Source organism: Biomphalaria glabrata, chromosome 18 (genome assembly GCF_947242115.1).
Source record: "Biomphalaria glabrata chromosome 18, xgBioGlab47.1, whole genome shotgun sequence".
Classification (NCBI taxonomy): domain Eukaryota; kingdom Metazoa; phylum Mollusca; class Gastropoda; family Planorbidae; genus Biomphalaria; species Biomphalaria glabrata.
In genome coordinates this window covers 6,271,779-6,294,492 of record NC_074728.1, presented here as the reverse complement: position 1 = coordinate 6,294,492, position 22,714 = coordinate 6,271,779, and the positions used below count along the sequence as shown (strand labels likewise).

The window sequence follows — 22,714 nt, the reverse complement described above, 5'->3', positions numbered from 1 at the left end:
TGTTTTTAAATAAGTTTTTATTAGACATATACACTCTGAGAACATATGTTCAGACTATGTAAATGATTAGATGAGTGTTCTAATGTCTACAAATGCGCCATTACATATTGCACAGTAACTATAAACAATAATAAGCAGTGCTTTTCCGGTATTCAGTGATCGATTGCTTAACTTTTAACTACTAATAAATTAATAATAAACATTAAAATACAAGAAAAGTAATAATTTTTTCCCTACATTGAAAAAGGTGCCGCTACGCCGTACCGGTGCGTACCGTTACGACAGTGCACTAATAATAAGACTCCGAAATATAAAATACTCATTCCTCTTCTAGAAAAAAAAGACTATGGGGTGGGTGGGGTGAAGTACAGTACCCACGACGACCCACGTACGTAGGCGGTGACAGCCAAGGAAGCGACTCTGTTTACGGTAATCCAAAAATAGGTAGTGTTTCAACTACTGTTTTTAATATTTACAAAAGAATATAAAACATAAAATATAAAACATAAAATATAAACGACACGTCATAGTGAACAAACAAATGAAATTAGATAAATTTAGATGAATGTTGATAAAGTAAAGAAATGAATATCTTAATAATAATATTTGATGAGTTTACTTACTCCCTTTCAACAATAGTAGTGTTACTATTAATAGCTTCCTCCCTATCTATCCTTGGAACTGACTGGTATTTGGTTTATGAAACCTCTATCAGGCAATCAATGTATGTCACGTAGCAGACTAGCTGCATCTAAGTACCGGCAGTAACCTTAGTTCTAACAGAAATGCTATGACGTCATTGGGGGGAACGTGGTTATGCCGGGGAGCCTTGTAGCTGAGCGCGTTTTATTTGTATATTTTGTACATTGTGAGTGATTCCTAGTTCCTGAATGAAAGTTTTGTATTTTGAAGTAAAGGATTTTCATTATTTGAATCTCTAAAGATATTTGGATCTAGATTCTATATCTACCTAAGAATCCCCCGGGCATCGCAAGAAGTTCTTTGAGTGTTTGAACAAAGATCAGAAATAAAAGTCTTCACTAGATCAAGTGCTAAAAGAGCTTTGCGTGGTCGACACAGCATCATAGTAGGCTCAAGTCATCTTTAAATTTCAACACTTCTAATTAGAACACAGTGACATATTGACACTTCAAGATCTCCCCGTGACAGTTGGTTTTTTCACTTCAATAATTCCTCGCGCGATCAGGTATTCCCAGCATCTTTACAGCCCTCAGACAACGCCGTTTGCGCTGGCTTGGACATGTTCGCCGGATGGAGTACAAGCGTATCCCGAAAGTCATCGTCTATGGACAACCCGCGACTGGCACAAGAAAAACTGGTCGCCCCCACCTTAGTTACATAGATGTAATAAAACGTGACCTCAAATCAGTGAACATCAATACTGACAATTGGGAAGACAAAGCTCTAGACAGCAACAGATGGAGAGAGACAGTGACCAAGAAAGCTATGGACAGTGAAAGTACATGGGTCTCAGCTCAGGAAGAAAAACGTACAATCCAAAAAACGGCCATCTCCTCTACCACCGAAGCAAAAGCCACCTTAACCTGCGCTATCTGTGGACAGGAGTGTCTCTCCATAATAGGGCTCCACAGACACATGAGGAAGTGTGCTCTGAGATGAACCATAGTCGTTCTACGACTGGAGGAGGCCAATGAGTTCACTTAAGTTTTTTTGTGTCTTACTATAAAAAAAAATATCTCTTGTCTTTTGTTCATTATAATAAATCTTATAACCTTGACAGCAGAGAGTGGCGTAATGCATCATCTAGTCCCCATTGCCTGACAGTCATTATGTTATCTTCTGGCACGTTGTTGATCCACTGTGGTGGAATGCGATTTGTATTTGCTCTTGAGGTTAGAATCATGATTCGATTCGGGTTTTCAGGAGTCGTACAATGAACGGCCAGCTTGGCGGAAATCATGAACCAAGGGTCACAAGTGAAACCATTGCCAAAGACAAGAAGCACCCTCCAGCTGGCCTGGATGGCCCTCAGCATGTCCGTTGCTCTTTCTTGTCCTGCCAGTCCTACCTCTGCCTCAACTAATGTGTTAATCGATTTTCTAAGAAAAGGCTGAAGAAATCCCCTTGAAAATGCCACCAGATCGTCCTGACAGCAGATGAAGACGCCGTTTTCATAGTCTGACGCAGATTTTAGTTTCAATCCTGTCAGCCTTTGGAGAAGGATTGATTTGATGACAATGATATGTTTAGTGACAATGAAGAACGAAAGGAAACCAACAATTAGGACACACAAAAGAGATACAGAAATGTAAAAATAATACACTCCACGGCAATCCCGCCAAAATCCTTCCAAATCTTTGAACGCTGCCGTGCTTGACACCCTGAGATCTTCGTCCACGCATGTTATGTTACCGTTGTCATCGAACTTGATTAGGCTATTTTGAATCCACTGGAGGAACTCGATGCTCTGACAAACACAAGAAATAAGGTTATCAGAAATTAAAAGTTCTAGATTCCCATTTTCGATTACCATATCGTCAAATAAGTCTCGTAATTCTTTATCAATGTTCAACAAGGTGTTTTTCCTCATATCCAAGTAAATTAAATTTGGCGTGTTTTTCAAATCAAACGGAATGGAGTTAAAATTATTTGCAGACAAGGTTAAGTGAGTCAACTTATCATTTTTGGCAAACGTGTTTTTTGAAAGCATGTTGAAAGAGTTTTGGGACATATCTAAAGACGTTAAATTGGTGAGGGTTTGAAACATTCTCTCACTATAATCAGACATAAAAAGAGGGTCAATAGAGGTGTCTGCCAACTCCAAGCGTTCAACAGACGGAAACGAGTCAAAAAACGTGACACTCATGTCGCGAAAGTAATTATGTGATAAAAGCAATGCTGTCACCGATTCTAAGCCTATCACTGGACCGTGCACGTTTCTCACTCCGCTCTCAGATAGGTCTAAATATTTCAGATGCTGACCATTTCCAAAGCTGATTGGGTCCGGCAAAGCGAAGAAATGAAGAAATCCAGCTAGGTCCAAGTAGCGAACAGAAGGTGGAAAAAACAAAGTCAGATTTGCACTGTTTGTGTTATTGATAGGAGTGTACACGGATAGACGGTCATCTCTAGTTGTGTTTACAGGAACTTCTACGTCTGAAAATGTAAATTTTGCTTTTCCTTTTTGGAACAGCTGTTCTTGGATATCGACTCGAAAGTTCCCATGATCCGTTGGCGTATAGCGAATGACGTCGTTGTCATGGATACCCAAAACACACGAGTTTAGATTAACAAACATGTGAAAGCTATATAAAGCTAGCTGCCTTCCTAAAATACCATTCCCTGAAAGATCCAAGCTCTGCAGACATTCCCGCCAGATGGTACTGTTTAGGGCGTTGGTCTCGATGACGTAAATGCTGTTGTCTACTAGGGCGACATGCTTGACGCAGATGGTCGTCAAGTACTTGGCCATTTCGCCGCTCAGAGTCTCTTCTCCGGCTTTAAAAACGTAGGATTCGTCGTCTTTGTACTGAATGACGTTTTTGAAACTGATTGACGTCATGTTTGTGTTGGCCAGTGGTCCCAGAATCTTCAAAGAGTGTCTGAGGCCGATGTTAACGGAATCTAAACTGAAACTATCCAGTGAATTAAATTTGGACAAGGCCAGTTCATCAAAAGACTTCATTGAACTCGCATGACTGAAAGTAAAAAAGTGAACATTGTTCACATTCTCAAAGCTTGTCTCGTTGACTGACTCGACGTCGCCTCGAATTCCCAGATGGGTTAATTTAGTTAGGTTTTGAAAACTTTTGTCAAAATATAGATTTTCGTCCCAAGTATCCAAAGTAAGAATGGTTAGATTTAACAAACAGTAAAAATTGTTTCTACGGTATTTAAAGTTTCCTATATGCTTGCGGATGTTGTCTTTATCCGAACTATGTCCTTGTATAATACGTAGCTCCAACAAAGAAACCAGAGAGCAAAAAAGCTTCTGATATAGAAGAGAGATATCTAGTTTGTTGAACTCTAAATAAAGCCTCTCCAATCTAGTCAAATCTGCGAATGCTTTCGGTTCAATTCTATCTATTTTATTGTAAGACAAATCCAATATCCTAAGCTTGGACAAGTTTCTGAATGTATCATTCTCTATGGCTGCTAATTCGTTGTTGTTCAGTAGTATCACTATCGCGTTCGAGGGAAACCAACTGTTATCCACAAGGGACAGAGATCGTCTGCTGCAATTCACAACAGTTTCTTGCGATGGGAAATATTTGCTAGAGCACGGAGAGTCGTTGCTTTCATCCAGTGAAATACTCGCCATTGTCTTTTTGGTCTTGGTTGGCACGTTGGGGAGTACGAACAAAGCAGAGACGGTACAACCTAAAACCACGACCAGGCACATTTTTACTTTTTGATGCCACATTTTAATTTTTCTGAATGATTTAATCGCCTTGTTTTACGCCATCAGACGTGCAGAAATTGGGATTTTCGTCCTTACACACACCTCCTTCAGGAAGGCGGGCGATGGCCGTAGCTCGGGGTTTAAACTCTGGGCAGTTGTGATGATTGTACGAAGTGAACACTTCACCGGTTGCTTTAATGTTTTCATAAACACTGTCTGATGGGTAGTGTCTTCTTCAAAAGCCTGTTCGTAAGTCTGGGGAAGAAAAGTAGAGCATTTAGAGCTTAAAATATAACACCATGTTGAATATATGTGAAATTAGGAGGACAATCGAAGTCTTTGAGTAGAACTTAATATATATGTGAATTTATCTTATATACAAAAAAAAAACGAGTTAGCTTGATATCACTTGTAGCGAATTTCACTTAACATAATTTCGCTTTAAAAATATGTTACATGTCCCTTCAGAAAGGAAGATTATAATATACCTGGGAGCCCAAACCTCCCAGAGGACGAAGGAGGGTGGCAGCAGGCAGGATATGACCATGGCAACATCGAGACGAGCGAACGACAGTCCAGCGCACATGCCCGCACGACCAGGTAGTCAATTGAAAATCACACGCCAGGCAAAAATATGAGGGGAGAAAACTGAACAAATCAAAGTCAATCAGGTTAATCTTTCAAAATGAGTTGTGCCCCCTCAAGACAAAATCGGATTCTATATTTAATTACTTTGTCCTTGCATTGTACCTGAACATATGATCAGAATAAGCTTCGTGTTGGTACTGAATGGGTATTTTTTACATGTCTCTTAGGAGAAGAAGTAGGTAACATCTGCATAGTAGATGTAGTAGGTCACATCTGCATGGAAAAAGTAGTAGGTCACATTTGCATAGAAAAAGAAGTAGGTCACATCTGTATAGAAAAAGAAGTAAGTCACATCTGTATAGAAAAAGAAGTAGGTCACATCTGTATAGAAAAAGAAGTAGGTCACATCTGTATAGAAAAAGTAGTAGGTCACATCTGCATAGAAAAAGAAGTAGGTCACATCTGTATAGAAAAAGAAGTAAGTCACATCTGTATAGAAAAAGTAGTAGGTCACATCTGTATAGAAAAAGAAGTAGGTCACATCTGTATAGAAAAAGAAGTAGGTCACATCTGTATAGAAAAAGAAGTAGGTCACATCTGTATAGAAAAAGTAGTAGGTCACATCTGTATAGAAAAAGAAGTAAGTCACATCTGTATAGAAAAAGAAGTAGGTCACATCTGTATAGAAAAAGAAGTAAGTCACATCTGCATAGAAAAAGAAGTAGGTCACATCTGCATAGAAAAAGAAGTAGGTCACATATGTGTAGAAAAAGAAGTAGGTCACATCTGCATAGAAAACGTAGTATGTCACATCTGCATAGGAAAAGATGTAGGTTGAGCATTTCTTGCTTATCGTGGTGTCACTAACCTTAAATAAATACATAGACTTGTTATATCGTTTTGGGCTAGGGTTACTATAAATCAATTCTTCAAGAGTAAACGCACCAGGCGTTTGCAATCAACCTCATACGGGCCCGACCTTAGATAATTGGAGGGGCGTTGGGCGAAGTGTATTTGGTGGCCCCCAAATGAAATAGAAAAAAAAAAGAAATAATAATAAACATAGAAAAATTGAATGGACCTCATTCACCAACCGTAAACAAACAACATTTAGCCACTCGGTGCTTTATCTCTTCTATATAATTTACGATCTCATGTTTAATTCATGATGGTTGTCACGTGACAGTTTTTTTTTTTCATTGTTTTATCGATAAGATCACGTGACTAAATGTTGTTTGTTTACGATTGGTGAATGAGGTCCATTAACGCAATTTTTTTACAACCTAGTATACTGTAACAATAACATTGGTCACAAGTCTCACTATTACTGCTCTAAACTAATCGCCGTGAGTTCTTTGCGAGGCTCCCTACTTTGCCTACTTTGCCTATGCCTAAAGTCGTCCCTTGCCCCATAATTTACACAACAACCCTTAATGTTATTAGAGAACGGCAACGTCACTAAGTTTTTGAAGCGCTATGTTATGTATCTAGGCACCAATGGTAGTCAGGTGAGATCTGAATTATGAACAATAACTTCATTGCACCGTCACCGACGAAAGTTCACGGTTCACAGAGTTCATGCCCTTAGCTCTCCTGCACCCAACACATGTCAAGCAAGAGAAGTCCTCTCAATTAATCAAGTTATCGAACGTAGTCGCCATGTGTGACTATGCCCATACCGTGCATTCTATGTATAGAATGTACAGAGGTTCTTAGGTTTAGGTCAGTGATTCCCAAAGTGGTCTATATAGACCCCCAGGGGTCTACGAAGACTTCCAGGGGGTCTACGAAAGTGAAAAAATAAATTGGGGGTCTATGAGATGTCCACGGGGGTCTACGGTAATAGATTTCATTTAAGCAGATCGTGACTTTAATTTTTACATTCATTTAATGTAATTATTTTGTAGACTAATATATGATGTGTACCTTGGTAAATCCTTTAAATATTTATCCTGCTAATCAAACCAAAGAATTGTAGTATTTAGTCTCAATACGTATTTAAAAAGCTTCATTTTGTCTACATGTAACAAATGTTTAACAAAAAGAAATGTACACTGTCCAGTGTTGGTTATTTAAAACTGGTATTCATTCATTCCTTGTCAAACAAGCGGTTGCCTAAGTGACTTTTTTTAAAAAAGATACGAAACTATTACGCTGTAGGTTCATCTGAGACAATGTCACCCTGACAAAATAGATAAAGATTTGAAAAATTTTCTAACCCTCAAAGATAAAGTTCTGAATAGACCCACACAATCTCTCTTCAACATCATATAGAGAAGATGTTGGTTTGTGAGTGTCTTACAAAATCTCTTAACTTATAGCAAAATACGGAAAACACTATTGGTAAAACATGGATTTTACCAGCCGTTGTAGTTGTGAAAACTGTTTTACACACACCTACATCTGATATTATTAAAATAATTTCTTTAAGCAACAGTTCTATGGCACATCGGTGGCATGAGTTATCAAATTAAAAGCTTCTTGTGTGATTCTTTGCAAAGGAAATATATATAGGTTGGGATCAGTGGCGTCACAGGCTGTGACAGGGTGTAGCGCTGTGTGCTGCAAACTGCCTAAGGGTCGCCAGCTCCTTATTTTTCCTCAGGTTAACCCACGTACTGGATTCTCATAGACAATAGACCAAGTAGAAAATTTTATATACCTTGGGAGTGTAATCAGTATATGAGGTGGAACAGATGAAGACATTAAACGCCGTATAAATCTAGCGCGTCAGACATTTACACAGCTAAAACCAACCTGGAAATCTCCTCACATCTCAAACAAGACTAAACTAAGAATCCTTTACTCTAATGTCAAGGCTGTCCTACTGTATGGTTCTGAAACATGGAGAATTACGGAGGGAACAATAAAAAAGTACAGACATTCATCAACAGATTCCTGAAAAATATCCTAAAAATACACTGGTATGACAAAGTAGAAAACACCAAACTGTGGGAGATGAGTGGACAGAAAAATATAGAAGTGCAGATCTTAGAGAGGAAGTGGAGATGGATTGGTCACACCCTTAGAAAAGATACCAGCAACAGAGCTAGGCAGGCCTTTGAGTGGAACCCCCAGGGAACAAGACGCAGAGGAAGACCAAAAAGAACATGGTGACGCAGTGTATTAGAAGTAGCCGAGAGGACTGGAAAGAGCTGGGAAACCATAAAAAAAACTAGCAAGAGACCGTGGAGAGTGGCGTGTTTTTGTCAAGGCCCTATGTTCCATGAGGAACCCAAAGGAATGATGATGACGATGAACCCACGACAGCTTTCCCATGTTTGGGTATAGTTGCAAGGCAGCAGCGTTTTGAATTCATTTTTCCTTCTGCTATGTGGCTAATGAGCCCTTCCTGCTTGAAGCCTACTGGCTAAGGCGCCAGTTACTCACCTTCACCCTTCTCCTTTAGTGAAAAAGGTTACGCGGACACGTGAAAGATCAAGAAATACACGAGAAACTCTTTGCGAAAACTTTTACACTGATTCTTAATACAAATAAATGAATTAATATTTAATGTTGGAATGTCTTCTTCATAGAATGTATGAAACATGACATCCGTAGGAACAGATGATAAGCCTGGGTAAAGAAACATTTCCAGTGTGTTTGATGACTCCAGCAATACATATTAATTGCTAATTTAATTGGTTTACATTTCATTTGAATTTAATCAATAAAAAATAGTTATTATTTAATACTTAATTTGTAGCTTTAAATTGCATTTTCACTCTTCAACTCACTAAAATTAGAAATTAGTTTTTAAAAAAATTGCAAAAAAAATGCAATATAAGTTAAGAAGGGGGTCTACCGAAAAGCAGAAAACATGGCAAGGGGTCTACGAGACAAAAAAGTTTGGGAACCACTGGTTTAGGTGATCCGTTCTTCAGTCTGTCTGGGTCCGTTCGACTGGTTCGTTTGCATCTCAAAGCCTAGACAAGCTACTAAGAGATTTCTACAAATCAAATAAGAACATAAAACTAAAATGTTATTTATATAATACAGACGTTACTTCAAAAAAGAAGATGATTACGTCCTACGCGTCATGCATTTAGTCATGCATAATAACCAATGACTTAAATTTAGCTCACCAAAAAGGACTGCTTTTGGCATACTTCGTCCCCCCATACGGGATACGAAATTGTATATAGATCTGATCAATTACACTATTCATTGTAATATACCCGCCGCAGCTCATCTATTACAATATAGCCGCCTTTACTAGTATCAGGTAGCCATTAGAGCTAGGTGGATTCATTGGCAATTGTGATCTTAAAAATCACAGTCAGGATTCGAACCAGGAACCCCATTTTACCATTCAGTCACCACGCCTTCTCATAGATATATATATGTACTAGTATAATTGAAGGCACTTACATGTGAAACCTTGAAAGAACAATAGAATTATTTTGTCGATCGCAGTATAAGCTTCCAAGCCAGTAGCCACTGTTAGAAACTACCAACTCTTGAAACGCTAGAGGTGCACTTGGGAAATGCCAAGTTTTCTATTTCTTTTAAGCTGTCGGCATGGTAAACACGGAAGTGAAAATGTGAAACAATAATTAGTCTAATGAGTCAACTATTTTAACCAATGAATTCACATCAAAGACCTTGCAGACACATTGAAATATATAGACTGGTTAACTAGAAGATTTTTTATTCGCTCAGTTTATCATTCTATCAGTCAATAAATCGATATATCTATTGGGAAAAAATTATGGCGTCACATTTCTGAACAGTGCGCTTCAATGACATTCCTCTTGCACAGACCGTCACACAGCACTGAACAGACTAAGAAGTAGGCCTACTAACTGTCAGGTAATTTATTTTTTTTTACCTTTGCAAGCCTAAGTAGTTCACTAAAGCAGTGGTTCTCAAACTGTGGTACGCGACGAGAGAAGGGGGTCCGCTGAAAAAATGAAAATTGTATACAATTAAAATAACGTCTTTGATAAACGCCAGCTTGTCCGATCGGATAATTTGAATAATCAACTCGCCCCTTACATGCCTAATTTTAATTTAATATGTTTGACATGTGTATTTAATTGGTCTTTTACGTACTATTCTAAACTAAAGATTTGAAGACATCCTTCACTTGGATACTCTAGACTGGGTATTTCATCCATGAACAAATTCAGATTCCAATCACAGATTCTTCTTCATTCTCATAGAAATATTGGAAGGTTCAGATAAGAAGTTCTACATCTGCGATGAACTGCGCAGTGGTTTCCAGAAACGGCAGCTCTCCATATAATTTGTATTCTATTTGGAGGGGGGGGGGAGAAATTTAAGGGGGGCCAGAATCTTGTCCGGGCCTCTCGATAGAAAGTGCAGCTTTGAAGAACATGGTCGACATACTCAAGGGCAAATCTCACTGTAGCTTCTGGAACATGTGTTGTCTCGGCTGTGACGGGTTTTAGATGTCATGTCATTAAATTCTTTATAAATCTAGCTAACAATAACAAATCTATGCGATTACAGCTTAATGTTTTTGTTTAGTGCAATTTCATGCGTTTAGCTATAAAAGTACGCTATGATCCTATCAAGAAAGTGATATCTGAGTGAATTTTACTGTAATCGCTTTTTTTAATTATTTATTTAAAAAAAAAAGGAAGGGGGGTGCATTGACCTGACTTCGAACTCATGGCTCTATTCGACATATTAACGCAGGATAAATGCATCGATAATCACAAGTCTAAAGGTTAAAGATGATTTTTTTTTAAATTCCCCTTTCATACCTTGTGGTCTATAGGGCAGATGATGTACAGGTCATCTGTTTCTGTGACCCACGGTTTTACAAGGGTGTCATGTGGCCAGCACAATGACCAACCGCATTTACCTTTCCCCAACTAATGCCAGGTACCCATTAGATCTGGGTGGACTCAGAGCCACCCTAAAAGTCCCGAAATTAAAAATCCCAGTCTTCACCGAGATGTGAACCCGTGACCCCAACGGGTTCGGAAATGTGAAGACACACGATGGCAGATGAAAGCAAATGATGACAGTTGATGACACATGATGACAGTTGGGGACACATGATGACAGTTGGTGACACACGATGACAGTTGGTGACACATGGTGACAGTTGGTGTCACATGATGATAGTTGATGACACACGATAACAGTTGATGACACATGATGACAGATGAAGAGAAATACTAATTTAGAGTTAGTTTGAAGATCGACAGATGACGAAAATAATGACAGATGATTATGATAACAGAGATAATGACATGACAGCGTAAGGTGACAAAAGGAAACAAACAATGATGGCTGATGATAGATAATGGCAGACAGTACGATAAAGGGTAAAAACAGATGAAGACAGGGGAAGACAGATGAACCCACATGATGACAGATAAAGACGAAAAATGAAAGATAATTAAATACGATGACTGATTAAAACAGACGAAGGTTGATGATGACAGTTTATAACATATATTGGCATTTACCAGTTTAGTTATTAAGATGACAGATAAAGAAAAAAAAGATGATGGCGAATAATTGCAGATACTAATTTACAGTTTGGAGAACTCAAACGCAAACCGTTCATCAAGTTTGATTTATTGTTGGAATAGAAAATGACAAATCTCTGAGAAGTTCACATTGTTAGCTCATTTCATTCATAGAAATCCTTTCTTTCTTTATCTATTTCTTTATTTATTTTACCGTTGACGATTTTATAACCTCCAATTCTCTCCTAGGGAGTCAAAGTTTCTCCTGGCACTGCCGATTGTCAACATGATCACATAACTACTTTGAATATTTAGACACGTGCAGACACACACACACACGTATATGAACACTTATGAAATGTATGTACTATTCGTGGTTTTTATCTTATTGTCAAAGACATGAGATTAGAAATGTACCAGGACTTCATAAACGCACGGTGGAAAGAAGAGGGAAGGAGTAGTGAAAGAGGAGGGAAGGGGAAGAGAAAGAAAGAGTGAAATAGGATTAGGAAGGGAAGAAGGAGGGGTAAGAGGAGGGAAGAAGGAGGGGAAGGAGTAGGGAAGAAGGAGGTGAAAGAGGAGCGAAGAAGGAGGTGAAAGAGGAAGGAAGAAGGATGTGAAAGAGGAGGGAAGAAGGAGGTGAAAGAGGAAGGAAGAAGGATGTGAAAGAGGAGGGAAGAAGGAGGTGAAAGAGGAAGGAAGAAGGATGTGAAAGAGGAGCGAAGAAGGAGGTGAAAGAGGAAGGAAGAAGGATGTGAAAGAGGAGGGAAGAAGGAGGTGAAAGAGGAAAGTAAAAGGAGGTGAAAGAGGAGGAAGGAAGAAGGAGGTGAAAGAGGAAGGAAAAAGGAGGTGAAAGAGGAGGGAAGAAGGAGGTGAAAGAGGAAGGAAAAAGGAGGTGAAAGAGGAAGGAAAAAGGAGGTGAAAGAGGAGGGAAGAAGGAGGTGAAAGAGGAAGGAAGAAGGAGGTGAAAGAGGAAGGAAAAAGGAGGTGAAAGAGGAAGGAAAAAGGAGGTGAAAGAGGAGGAAGGAAGAAGGAGGTGAAAGAGGAGGGAAGAAGGAGGTGAAAGAGGAAGGAAAAAGGAGGTGAAAGAGGAAGGAAGAAGGAGGTGAAAGAGGAAGGAAAAAGGAGGTGAAAGAGGAAGGAAGAAGGAGGTGAAAGAGGAAGGAAAAAGGAGGTGAAAGAGGAAGGAAAAAGGAGGTGAAAGAGGAAGGAAGAAGGAGGTGAAAGAGGAAGGAAAAAGGAGGTGAAAGAGGAGGGAAGAAGGAGGTGAAAGAGGAAGGAAAAAGGAGGTGAAAGAGGAGGAAGGAAGAAGGAGGTGAAAGAGGAGGGAAGAAGGAGGTGAAAGATGAAAGTAAAAGGATTTGAAAGAGGAGGGAAGAGGGAGGTAAAAGAGGAAGGAAGAAGGAGGGGAAAGAGGAAGGAAAAAGGAGGTGAAAGAGGAGGAAGGAAGAAGGAGGTGAAAGAGGAGGGAAGAAGGAGGTGAAAGATGAAAGTAAAAGGATTTGAAAGAGGAGGGAAGAGGGAGGTAAAAGAGGAAGGAAGAAGGAGGGGAAAGCTATCTGCTGATTGAGCGTGCCCTAATTGTTTCTCATAATCAGGGCCGGCCTTAGGCATAAGCAAACTAGGCAGCCGCCTAGTGCCTCCGATTGGTGTGGGCCTCGCACAGGATTCAAAACATTTTTTTAGAGAGAAATAGCGAAACTTATCCTCTTTGTTATTATTGGAGTGCACTAGGTTTTTAATCAATTGCGTAATTTTAGTTTTTTCGCTGTTTTTATTTTTTTTTTCTGTCATTAGGGGCCACCAAATTTACTTCGCTTAGGCCAGCGATTCTCAACCTTTTTATTTCCGCGATCCCTTTTTACAATTTCTCACTATGTGGCGACCCCCAACCGTAGAGTTATGTGTTTTCGCATATTGTTACAGAGATCCATTTTCACGGGTTGCTCCATTACAAAAATAACATTATGGCATATTACTGGATAATAAACGGTTGTGCTTTTTAATAACGTGGGTCAATCTTCGCCATAGAAACAATACATTTGATTCTGCAATGGAGCAACATTGCATTTTGCAGCACCGTTTGATGGGCAGTAATTGAAACAAATGTTATGCTGTGACGATTAAAATGCTTGACATGATTCTGATTCAGTTTTTTTGTATCATTTGTCATAGAATGACAATGCTACTGAACAAAATAGTAACTACCCAATGGAATTTTTTTTTTACATTGTCAAGCCTCTTTCTAGACAAAAGAATTTTTTTTTCCTCTGGAAAAAAATGGGTCACGACGCACAGGCTGAGAGCCCCTGGCTTAGGGCCTCCAATTATCTAAGGCCGGCCCTGTCATAAGGATTGTAATATAATGCTACTCGTATTTCGAATGTTCTAATGATACAAAACAAAATTCTCCCATAAATTCTTTCCGTATTGCGTCAAAGTCGCTGCTCTATTTCTTAAGAATGTAGCCAGCGTTTTTGTAGTTGGTAAAATTAAATGTAATCGTCTCTCCGTTCTTCGGTACATACACAGAGACACCTGAAATCAAGCAAGCAGACGTAAGGAAAACAATTAATATTAGAGTGTAAAATCAATCTAGCAGCGATAAAGAAAACGAACTATGGATTTAATAATATAGCCTGTAATTCAGGGGGTTCTCAACCTGTGGATCGCGACCCCTTTGGGGGTCGATTGACCATTTGCCAGGGGTCGCCTAAGACCATCGAAAATATGGATTGGTATTGTCTACTCTTCTATTGCTGTATGTGTGTGTGGGGGGGGGGGGTTGCGTCAGAGTGGGGGATTGTAAAAAAGGGGTCGCCGAGCTTAAAAGGTTGAGAACCGCTGCACTGTAATTAAACTAACAGCGTAAATAATGTAAAAATGTAGTTGATATTGTTATGACTCTACATTGCGCACTGTCATTTGGCCCAGGGGACACGATGGAGAAACAGAGAAGTGATGAAAACAAGAACGCCTAAGATGTGATTAGTTTGGCTCTAGATCTAGTTTCTAATTGATGATTCAACGTTCCATTTTGTAATCCTTTCGTTGAGGTTATGTTGCCATAGTTACAACAATATTATTGTCAAACGCTTCTTAAACTTGGGGTTGAATGGGACAAGGCAAATGGTTGTTCGCACGACAAAAGGTTGTTCGCACGACAAATGGTTGTTCGCACAACAAATGGTTATTCACACGACCAACGGTTGTTCACACGACAAAATGTCTAACTGATAATTGGTTCACGAATATGGCTGTTTACACGACAAATTGCTAAATGACAATTGGTTCACCGACTAAACGTTCACCTGCCAATCGGATAGTAACTTGATAGCTGACTGGTCGTGATGCAATGGATTCCCTCACATTGTGGAATCAGAGGAAACGAGAGGGCGAACAGTTTAGCGAAGCTACGAGCACTTTTAGACCCAGCAGAAGAGCCGCAAACATACGAGATTACGAAAGCAAGAATTTGTGAATGGATCAAATCCAAGTGGTACGTTAGCTGGGACCTTTGTAGCACGGGACGGGTAGTCTGGTAGGTTCTCAAACGCCCAAACAGAAAAGACAAATGGTAAAAGCTAGACTGAAAGGATCAAGCAATTTTGGCACGATTCCGCATTAGACAATATCCGATAGGAGCCTTTTTGCTAGGATCCGAAACAAACGATCCCAGATGTCGACACTGTCACACGGCAGGCGAGACAGTTGAACTAATCCTCAACGACTGCAGGTTGCTCAGAAACACAATCGAAGATACAACTTGTCTTGAAACAGAACTGGTGCATGCGGAGGACTCGTCTTGTTCGGAGACAGGCAAACCCTACAAAACACTACCAAATAACTGGACAGTGTTACGTGTTATAAGGGATTAATCTCAGCACGGGGGCTTAGTGCATGGAGGCTTGCTAATGGTCGTGCGGTATGCGCGCTGGAATGACGTTCGGTCGTCTTGATAGTTCCAGGTTCATAACCTGCCCACTGCCATACCCCATCGTCCTGCGGGAGGTTTAGACTAGGAAGCAGATTATCTTCATTTCTGCAGAAACATGCCAAACATACCCCGAGGTTTAGACTAAGAAGCAGATTATCTTCATGTCTGCAGGACCATGTTAAACATACCGGGAGGTTTAGACTAGGAAGCAGATTATCTTCATGTCTGCAGGACCATGTTAAACATACCGGGAGGTTTAGACTAAGAAGCAGATTATCTTCATGTCTGCAGGACCATGTTAAACATACCGGGAGGTTTAGACTAGGAAGCAGATTATCTTCATTTCTGCAGGAACATGTCAAACATACCGGTTACACTGTCACATATAACATGCAAGCTATAACGCCTAACTAAATATTAGAATATAGAAATACCGCAATCGTAACTGCCATTCTCACTGAGAAAGTCCCAGAATGAATTATCGGATTCTGAGCCGTACTGCCCGTTGATGCTGTCAAGAATGTAACCAACCATGGGCGAGTAGGAAATTGTGAACCTGCAATAGGTACCGCAGAGATTAAGTCAAGCCACACTTCTAGATCAACACATATCTATAAACAAGCAAAATAATATAAAAAAAATCATTTAAAAAAAAAAGTTTATCTGCGCTTAGAACTATCTCTCTATAATGTAAAAGTTATTTTCCTAATTTATCAAACACAAAAAAATGTACTGATGGTTAAATGAGTTATTGGTTATTTTTTAATTGATTCATGTTTTGTTGGTACATTAAAAAAATTGTTTAAAATTTCAACTTGATCGAAGAATGGAAGCGGGAGAAATCATGTGAACAATAGGTGGACCAAACCCTACATATTTAGCCATATCTATGAATACTGAAAGATTATTTTCCCTTGTCGGTATCAAAACAAAAAAAAAAGAATTACCAGTAGTTAATTAGCTAATTGTTGTTTTTTGTTTTATTTTTTCATGTTTTGTCTGTGCCAATTAATAATTGTGTTAAGCAGGGGCGGACTGAATGTCAAAATCGGCCCAGGCATTTCTATACAGTACAGTCCATAAATTGTATATCATACGATGGGCCTCCAATTATAGGCCTATCTGTTCTCAAAATCATAATGTTATTTTTTATAATGTATCGATAACTGTATGCATGTTCTATATCTTTATAAGAAATATAGGCCTTATGTTGCTTTTTAATATATATGTTTATAGGCCCTAAAAGGATGAAGCCTACTAAAAGCACTCTCTACGGATGTTGTCTATTACATTATTTTTGAAAATGTGTTAGATTAAATTAGTATTACACTATAGTCTGTAAAAGATGTTTTTAATATGAATCTCATACGACGCTTATATATATATGAGAATTTTATAAAACCTTTAACAATATAATAAGTGCCATAGTGGCATTCATGAGGCCCTTTAGGCCCATTTGAATACCAGCCCACCGGGCATTTGCCCAAATGCCCATATAGCCAGTCCGCCCCTGGTGTTAAGTGTCAACTTGTTCCTATAATTGGTGTGGGAGAAATAACGTGTACACAATTTTTACCAGACAGACAGACAGTTTTTTAATAAATTAATTCTCTTTAGAAGACTGAAGCTCAAACCATGATTCTTGTTATTGTTATCAGTCAGTAAAGCCAACTTAGCAGAGTTTATTAACATTCTTAATTAGATTGACACTTGAGATGCGTAGGACGTTGTTTTAACTAAGTAACTTCTGTAATCTAGTGGTTCCCAAATGTTTACCTTATAGAAGCATGATACACATTCTGAGTATTTAGCGAAACATTTTGCTTATTTTTTTTAGAGTTATTAATTCAAGTGGTGACCTTCTAGATAATTATTCCAGTAGTTTGTGGAACGCCTATTCAGGCCTCGCGGTAGACAGGGCTCCGCGGAACACAATTTGGAAACACTGTTGTGTGTAATTTATAAGATATGATAAAACAAGACTTATATATTTCTGACACCTGAATTCTACGTCTCTTTAATATTCACATAATACACACCTACTTAAGGCCCTTGAATTCTAGTATCGCTTTATTCTCCCTCTACCTTTTATGGTTATGCTTATATGAATATCGGCATTTTTTATGTTATCTAGCGACACCTAGTGGTAATGAAATAGTGTTCCCATTGAACTGACTTCTCGTGCCCATACACACGCAAGAGCTCATACAGTTATACCATATTGTCCAATAAATCGCAACGTCTGAAATGGATTATTGTGATAGTGAGTATGTTTGTTGTGAGTAGCAAGCAGTGTATTGTCTCGTTATAGAAGGTCTGTACAGGCCTGTGACGTGGCAACGAGCTATCGGTCTAAACTGCCCACAGGTTGTGATGTTGTAGGTCAGCGTTCAGGCCTTTTATAACGACTGGTCTCGGTGTAAATATGTAAAGACAAACTAGTTGACCACTTTATTGTTTGTATTTGGTTGAGTCCAGGTCGAGTGAACAGCTAATAAAATATGTAAATTGTATAGAAGGGGGACGCGGTGGCTGAGTGGTTAAGCGCTTGGCTTCCGAACCTTGGGTCCTGGGTTCAAATCTCGTTGAAGACTGGGATTTTGAACTTTTTGGGCGCCCCTGACACATGTCACTTTGCTCATTAACCGCTGACCACAGAAACAGATGACATTAACATCATCTGCCCTATAGATCGCAATGTCTGAAAGGGAAACTTTTTTTTTTTTAATCTACGGGTCAGTAACAGCAGAGTTCTGAAGAAGACAGTGTGTACCAAATGAAATGAAATGCCAAGATAATAAAGTTAATAGTTGATAGTTATTAAGTCTTTCCTTAGTGTGTACATGTAATCCGCATGCCAGACAATCGCCTTCCTAAGCGACTTCTGTACGGGGAGTTGTGTCCAAGGAGGCCAATACAAGCGCTACAAAGACACTCTCAAGAGCTCCTTCAAGGAACGCGATATCGACATTCACGGCTGGGAAGCACTAGCTCTCGATCGCTCCTCATGGCGTTTAGCTGTGAGTCTCGGAGTCTCAAGATTTGAAGCAAGAAGAGTGGCCAGAGCAAAAGAGCGCCGAACCAACATAAAGCTGAGAGAAGAAGCAGGCCCATCTGAAACTGACATAACCCACCCATGCCACACATGCGACCGGCTTTTTAAAGCGAGGATTGGACTTTACAGTCATCTTCGAGTTCATAGGAAATGAAAAATGTCCTCAGCCACGAAGGAGGAGCTATATATATATATATAGTGTGTACAAGATATCTAACACAGCTACTTTTGTTAACCCTTATTAAGGACTAAACATCCTTTGAAAAGCGTTCAAAGAAAAGAAGCAGATTACATACACGATTTCTCCAGTCACGTCTGCAGCTCTCTGCAAGAAATGGAAGAGCTCTCGCTGAGGCTGTCTAGGCACAGTGATTGTCTTGTCAAAAAAGGGGGGCTTCAGAGAGTTCCTGAACCTCAACGTTACGGAAATAGTCGGCCCACAGATTCCACATGGTGTTGGGGTGTACAAGCAGCTCCTGACTCCTCCTTGCTTGACACTGCTGTAAATAAAATGCGCATCAAAAAACGCGGAAGTAAATAAATACTCATGGGCTGGGGTTGATGCTTACTCTCTAAGTCAATGTTCATAATGAACGAAAAAGTTCATTTTTCGAAGCGCAGTAATAGATTATCATCTATGGCCACCTTCACCTTTCTCTAGCCTTTAGTTTGTTGGGCTGTTGGGGGGATTAGCTATTATGAGGCGCGGTTGCTGAGCGGTAAAGCGCTTAGCTTCCAAACCATGGTTCGAATCCTGGTGAAGACTTGTACTTTAAAATTTCGGTCTCTTTGGGCGACTCTGAGTCCACACAGCTCTAATGGGTACCCTGAATTAGTTGGGGAAAAGTAAATGCGGCTGGTCGTTGTGCTGACCACATGACACCCTTGTTAATCTTTTCAGCATCTGCCCTATAGACCACAAGGTCTGAATTAGGAACTTTACTTTTTTACTTTCTAAAAATTAGCTATTTATATATATTTATAGTTATCGCTATAAATGGTCTTATTACAAGATCTCCGGGCTCGCAAATACCTTCCTTCAAGGAAAAGTATCAGGACAAAAAAAAGAGGGAGACGCAGGAAGCGATGGGAAGACATAAAAGAATGGACGGGCCTGCAATTGAAAGAGGCTCTAAGGCAAAAGACAGAGGAATGGATAAAGACGATCAACAAATCTTGCGTGGTGCCCCAATGGTCCAACAGACTAAGGGAAATGTGAATGTGAATTTGAACGAATACATAAAAAAAGTGGGGTAACCATCTTTAAACAGACCCACACAAAGTTAAAACTTCAAAAACAAAACATATATTTTTTCTTTTCAATACTTACTCATCAAACTCAACCACGCCTAAAGCAAATGTCACCAATGTGACACTGATTAAAACACACACGTAAGAATGGAGAGCCATTTTCATTTATGCCAACGTTTGATTAAATACAATAGTTTATTTTGGTCTGGGATATCTGGAATTAAAGATGAAAAAATTATACAAGTTGTATACAGTTATAAGGTACAATCTATGCTCTATTTTTTGCCTTCTTGAGTCGCGAAGTGACTATGGATCATAGACAGGGGCGGACTGGCTATATGGGCAGTCGGGCAAATGCCCGGTGGGCCGGTACCTTAATGGGCTGGTAGGGCCACGAAAGGGCCGTATGAATGCCACCATGGCACGCATCAAATTGTTAAAGGTTTTATAAAACCTCATAAAAGGGCCCTCTGAAAATTAAAATTGTGTTTAAAAAATAATATTTCACAGACTCCACAATGTAATACTATTTTAATCTAAAACATTTTCCGAAATATTGTAATAGCCTTTTTTCCGTTGATAGTGGTAGGCCTACTGGTAGGCTTCATCCTTTTAGGGCATATACATACTCAGCGATTAAAAAGCAACATAAGGCCTATGTTTCTATAAAGATTTAGAGTTCATTATATGCAACCATACCGATACATTGTCAAACTTGACATAATGACTTTGAGGACAGGTAGGTCTAGAATTGGGTGCCCATCATATGCTATACAAGAGATGGGCCGGATTGTATAGAAACGCCCGGGCCGATTTCGACACCCAGTTCGCCTCTGATCATAGAAATTACATTAGAGCCGGGACATTAGCTATAATCGAGACGATGTATCCCACGTAGCAGTTCCACCTCTCCACGCAGCTGATGTGTTTGAGGAAATGGCTAGTACTGATGTAGTTTGGGATCAGCGGCGTGGCTTGCTCTGCCCTGGTAGAGTGTTGTGTTCTGGAAGCTGCCTAAGGGTCACTGGTTCCTGATTTTTCCGCAGGGTTGACTCCTGAAAAGTTTCGAATGTTTGGATATAGCTGCAAGGCAACGGAAGAGTGTTCCTTTTTTATAACTAAGCGTGGCAAGCGTGGTCGAGAGGCAAAGTACGCTTTAACTTCGCTACCTATGAAGGGGGCTCGAGGTTCGACACCCGACTCCAGCAGACTTGTGTTTACTGAGCGTCTACAGGCTGCCTCCCACTGGTCCACAAATGAAATTGGACCATAGCACTCTGAGCATGCTATAAGCATGAAAGTAGCACTATATAAAAGCTATAATTATTATTATAACTAAGCATAGAGGCGCGGTAAAGCGCTTGGCTTCTGAACCGTTGGTCCCGGATTTGAATCCTGGTGAAGACTGGGATTTTCCGTTTCGGGATTTTTTGGCGCCTTTGAGTGTAATGGGTACCTGGCATTAGTTGGGGAAAAGTAAAAGCGGTTGGTCGTTGTTCTGGCCACATGACACCCTCGTTAACCGTAGGCCACAGAAACAGACGGCCTTTACATCATCTGCCCAGACCAGTGACCACAAGGTCTGAAATGGGAATGGATGGATGGAAGGACAGATGGATGGACGGATGGATGGATGGATGGATGGATAAGCATAATAAAGTTCGAACAGTCAATAAGAAAATAAACGAAATGAAATTAACAGATATTGAAGTATAGAAACAAATGTATAGCTTGCTGTTCGAACTCTAATGATTGTTTTAGCTTATTACAATACCTCTATTCAGCTTATATATTCGTGGAACCGGAGTAAAACCTAAACAGAGATTTCGAAAACGGCTCTTATGATCTTACAAATTTGATAATCGATGTATATCGTTGGAAAAAGAATTATTAGCTCGTTGGCCACGCTAAGAAAACTCTGGTTTGACCAAACTTTTCAAAGTATAAAAAGAAATAAATGTCTATTTGGATAGAACTAGAATGGTCCGCATCGCCTTCTAAATCTTAAGGCCTATCATTAGAGTATTACAATGCCTAGTATATTTATAGGCCTACATTCGGTCAGCCAGGATTTTTTCTCGGGAAGGATTGGGCGGGATAAAGAAATTTTCCAAATTTTAAAATCTATCATTCATTAGATATTAAGAGAAAAATAATCGCTTCATAAGTTGTAAAAAGAATGTTTTTTTTTGTGTAGCCTAGTATTTTAAATGTTTTTCTTGTTTTATTAATCACAATAACTTCAAGTAGGCTATTCAACTTAAATAGAGTTAAAATCTAATTTTATAAAAAGCTCTTATTCAGGGACAGCTCATGCTTAGATCTATGTTATTGATTACAGTTTTTGTACAAATACTCCTTCTTCCCTAGTGCTATTAGAGCATGGAATGGGTTGTCTGAGCTAGCCAGGAAAACCAGTGACTTAGCAAAATTTAAGTAGGCTAATTGGTTAATATGCATGACTGAATGCGTGACGCGTAAGACGTAATCATCTTCTTTTTTGAAGTAAGGTCTGTAGGCCTATTATATAAGATAAGTTTCGTTAATCGAAGCCTTGCAGCTTGATATCTACAAAAAAAAAAGGATCTTTCAGACCAAGCGATCTATAGGGCAAATAGATGTTAAAGTTCATATTTATATGGACCACGGTTAACGAGGGTGTCATGTGGCCGGCACAACAATCAACAGCCTTTACTTTTCCCCAACTATTGTTAGGTACCCAATGGAGATTCGTGCGCACCCTAAGGATTCAGAGATTATTAGTCCCAATCTTCACCAAGATTCGAACCCGAAACCCTCGGCTCGGTAGCCAAGCGCTTTACCATTCAGCCACTGCGCCTCATTGGCAAGTCCTTGCCACCGTGCCTTCTTATATCTACCAAACATAAGTACATATCTTTCGCATACATATCACTACAAAACCTTTACCTTATCGTCAGTGGAAACAGTTTAGTGTAAGTAAGTGGACAATGGACCCGTTGTTGTTGACAGAAGACTGCTCTCTTTCACAATGCGAGCTAACGTCTTAAAATAACACGACCACTGTTAGA

At 39.5% G+C, this 22,714-nt stretch overlaps 3 protein-coding genes across 7 annotated transcripts; all 3 read right to left on the bottom strand.

Moving 5' to 3' along the window:
* On the bottom strand, positions 1-9,763 carry LOC106079246 (toll-like receptor 4). The gene is made up of 2 exons (XM_056017677.1): positions 9,344-9,763; positions 1-4,639 (listed from the first exon to the last, which is right to left on the bottom strand). Exon 2 carries the CDS (start codon positions 4,403-4,405, stop codon positions 1,748-1,750), a length of 2,658 nt encoding a protein of 885 aa, XP_055873652.1. The 5' UTR covers positions 4,406-4,639; positions 9,344-9,763; the 3' UTR covers positions 1-1,747.
* LOC129924012 (uncharacterized mitochondrial protein ORF4-like) lies at positions 5,196-5,855 on the bottom strand. The gene has a single exon (XM_056017602.1). The coding sequence runs from the start codon at positions 5,853-5,855 to the stop codon at positions 5,196-5,198; it is 660 nt and encodes a 219-aa protein (XP_055873577.1).
* Positions 9,764-11,513: 1,750 nt separating the features above from the next.
* Positions 11,514-22,714, bottom strand: LOC106079377 (cobalamin binding intrinsic factor-like). Of its 5 annotated transcripts, none has more exons than XM_056017685.1 (5): positions 22,593-22,712; positions 19,744-19,878; positions 18,710-18,910; positions 15,793-15,914; positions 11,514-13,959 (listed from the first exon to the last, which is right to left on the bottom strand). In XM_056017685.1, the coding sequence occupies exon 5, from the start codon at positions 13,213-13,215 to the stop codon at positions 11,827-11,829; it is 1,389 nt and encodes a 462-aa protein (XP_055873660.1). In that variant the 5' UTR covers positions 13,216-13,959; positions 15,793-15,914; positions 18,710-18,910; positions 19,744-19,878; positions 22,593-22,712; the 3' UTR covers positions 11,514-11,826. The 5 variants fall into 5 exon arrangements, with proteins under 5 accessions (XP_055873660.1, XP_055873659.1, XP_055873662.1 ...); XM_056017684.1 differs by having other exon boundaries at positions 18,710-18,913; positions 22,593-22,711; XM_056017687.1 differs by having other exon boundaries at positions 18,710-18,913; positions 22,593-22,708.

Excerpts from the sequence above, each read along its gene's own strand:
- LOC106079246 (XM_056017677.1), bottom strand. The coding sequence starts at position 4,405 with ATGTGGCATCAAAAAGTAAAAATGTGCCTGGTCGTGGTTTTAGGTTGT.
- LOC129924012 (XM_056017602.1), bottom strand. The coding sequence starts at position 5,855 with ATGTATTTATTTAAGGTTAGTGACACCACGATAAGCAAGAAATGCTCA.
- LOC106079377 (XM_056017686.1), bottom strand. The coding sequence starts at position 13,215 with ATGACAGAAAAAAAAAATAAAAACAGCGAAAAAACTAAAATTACGCAA.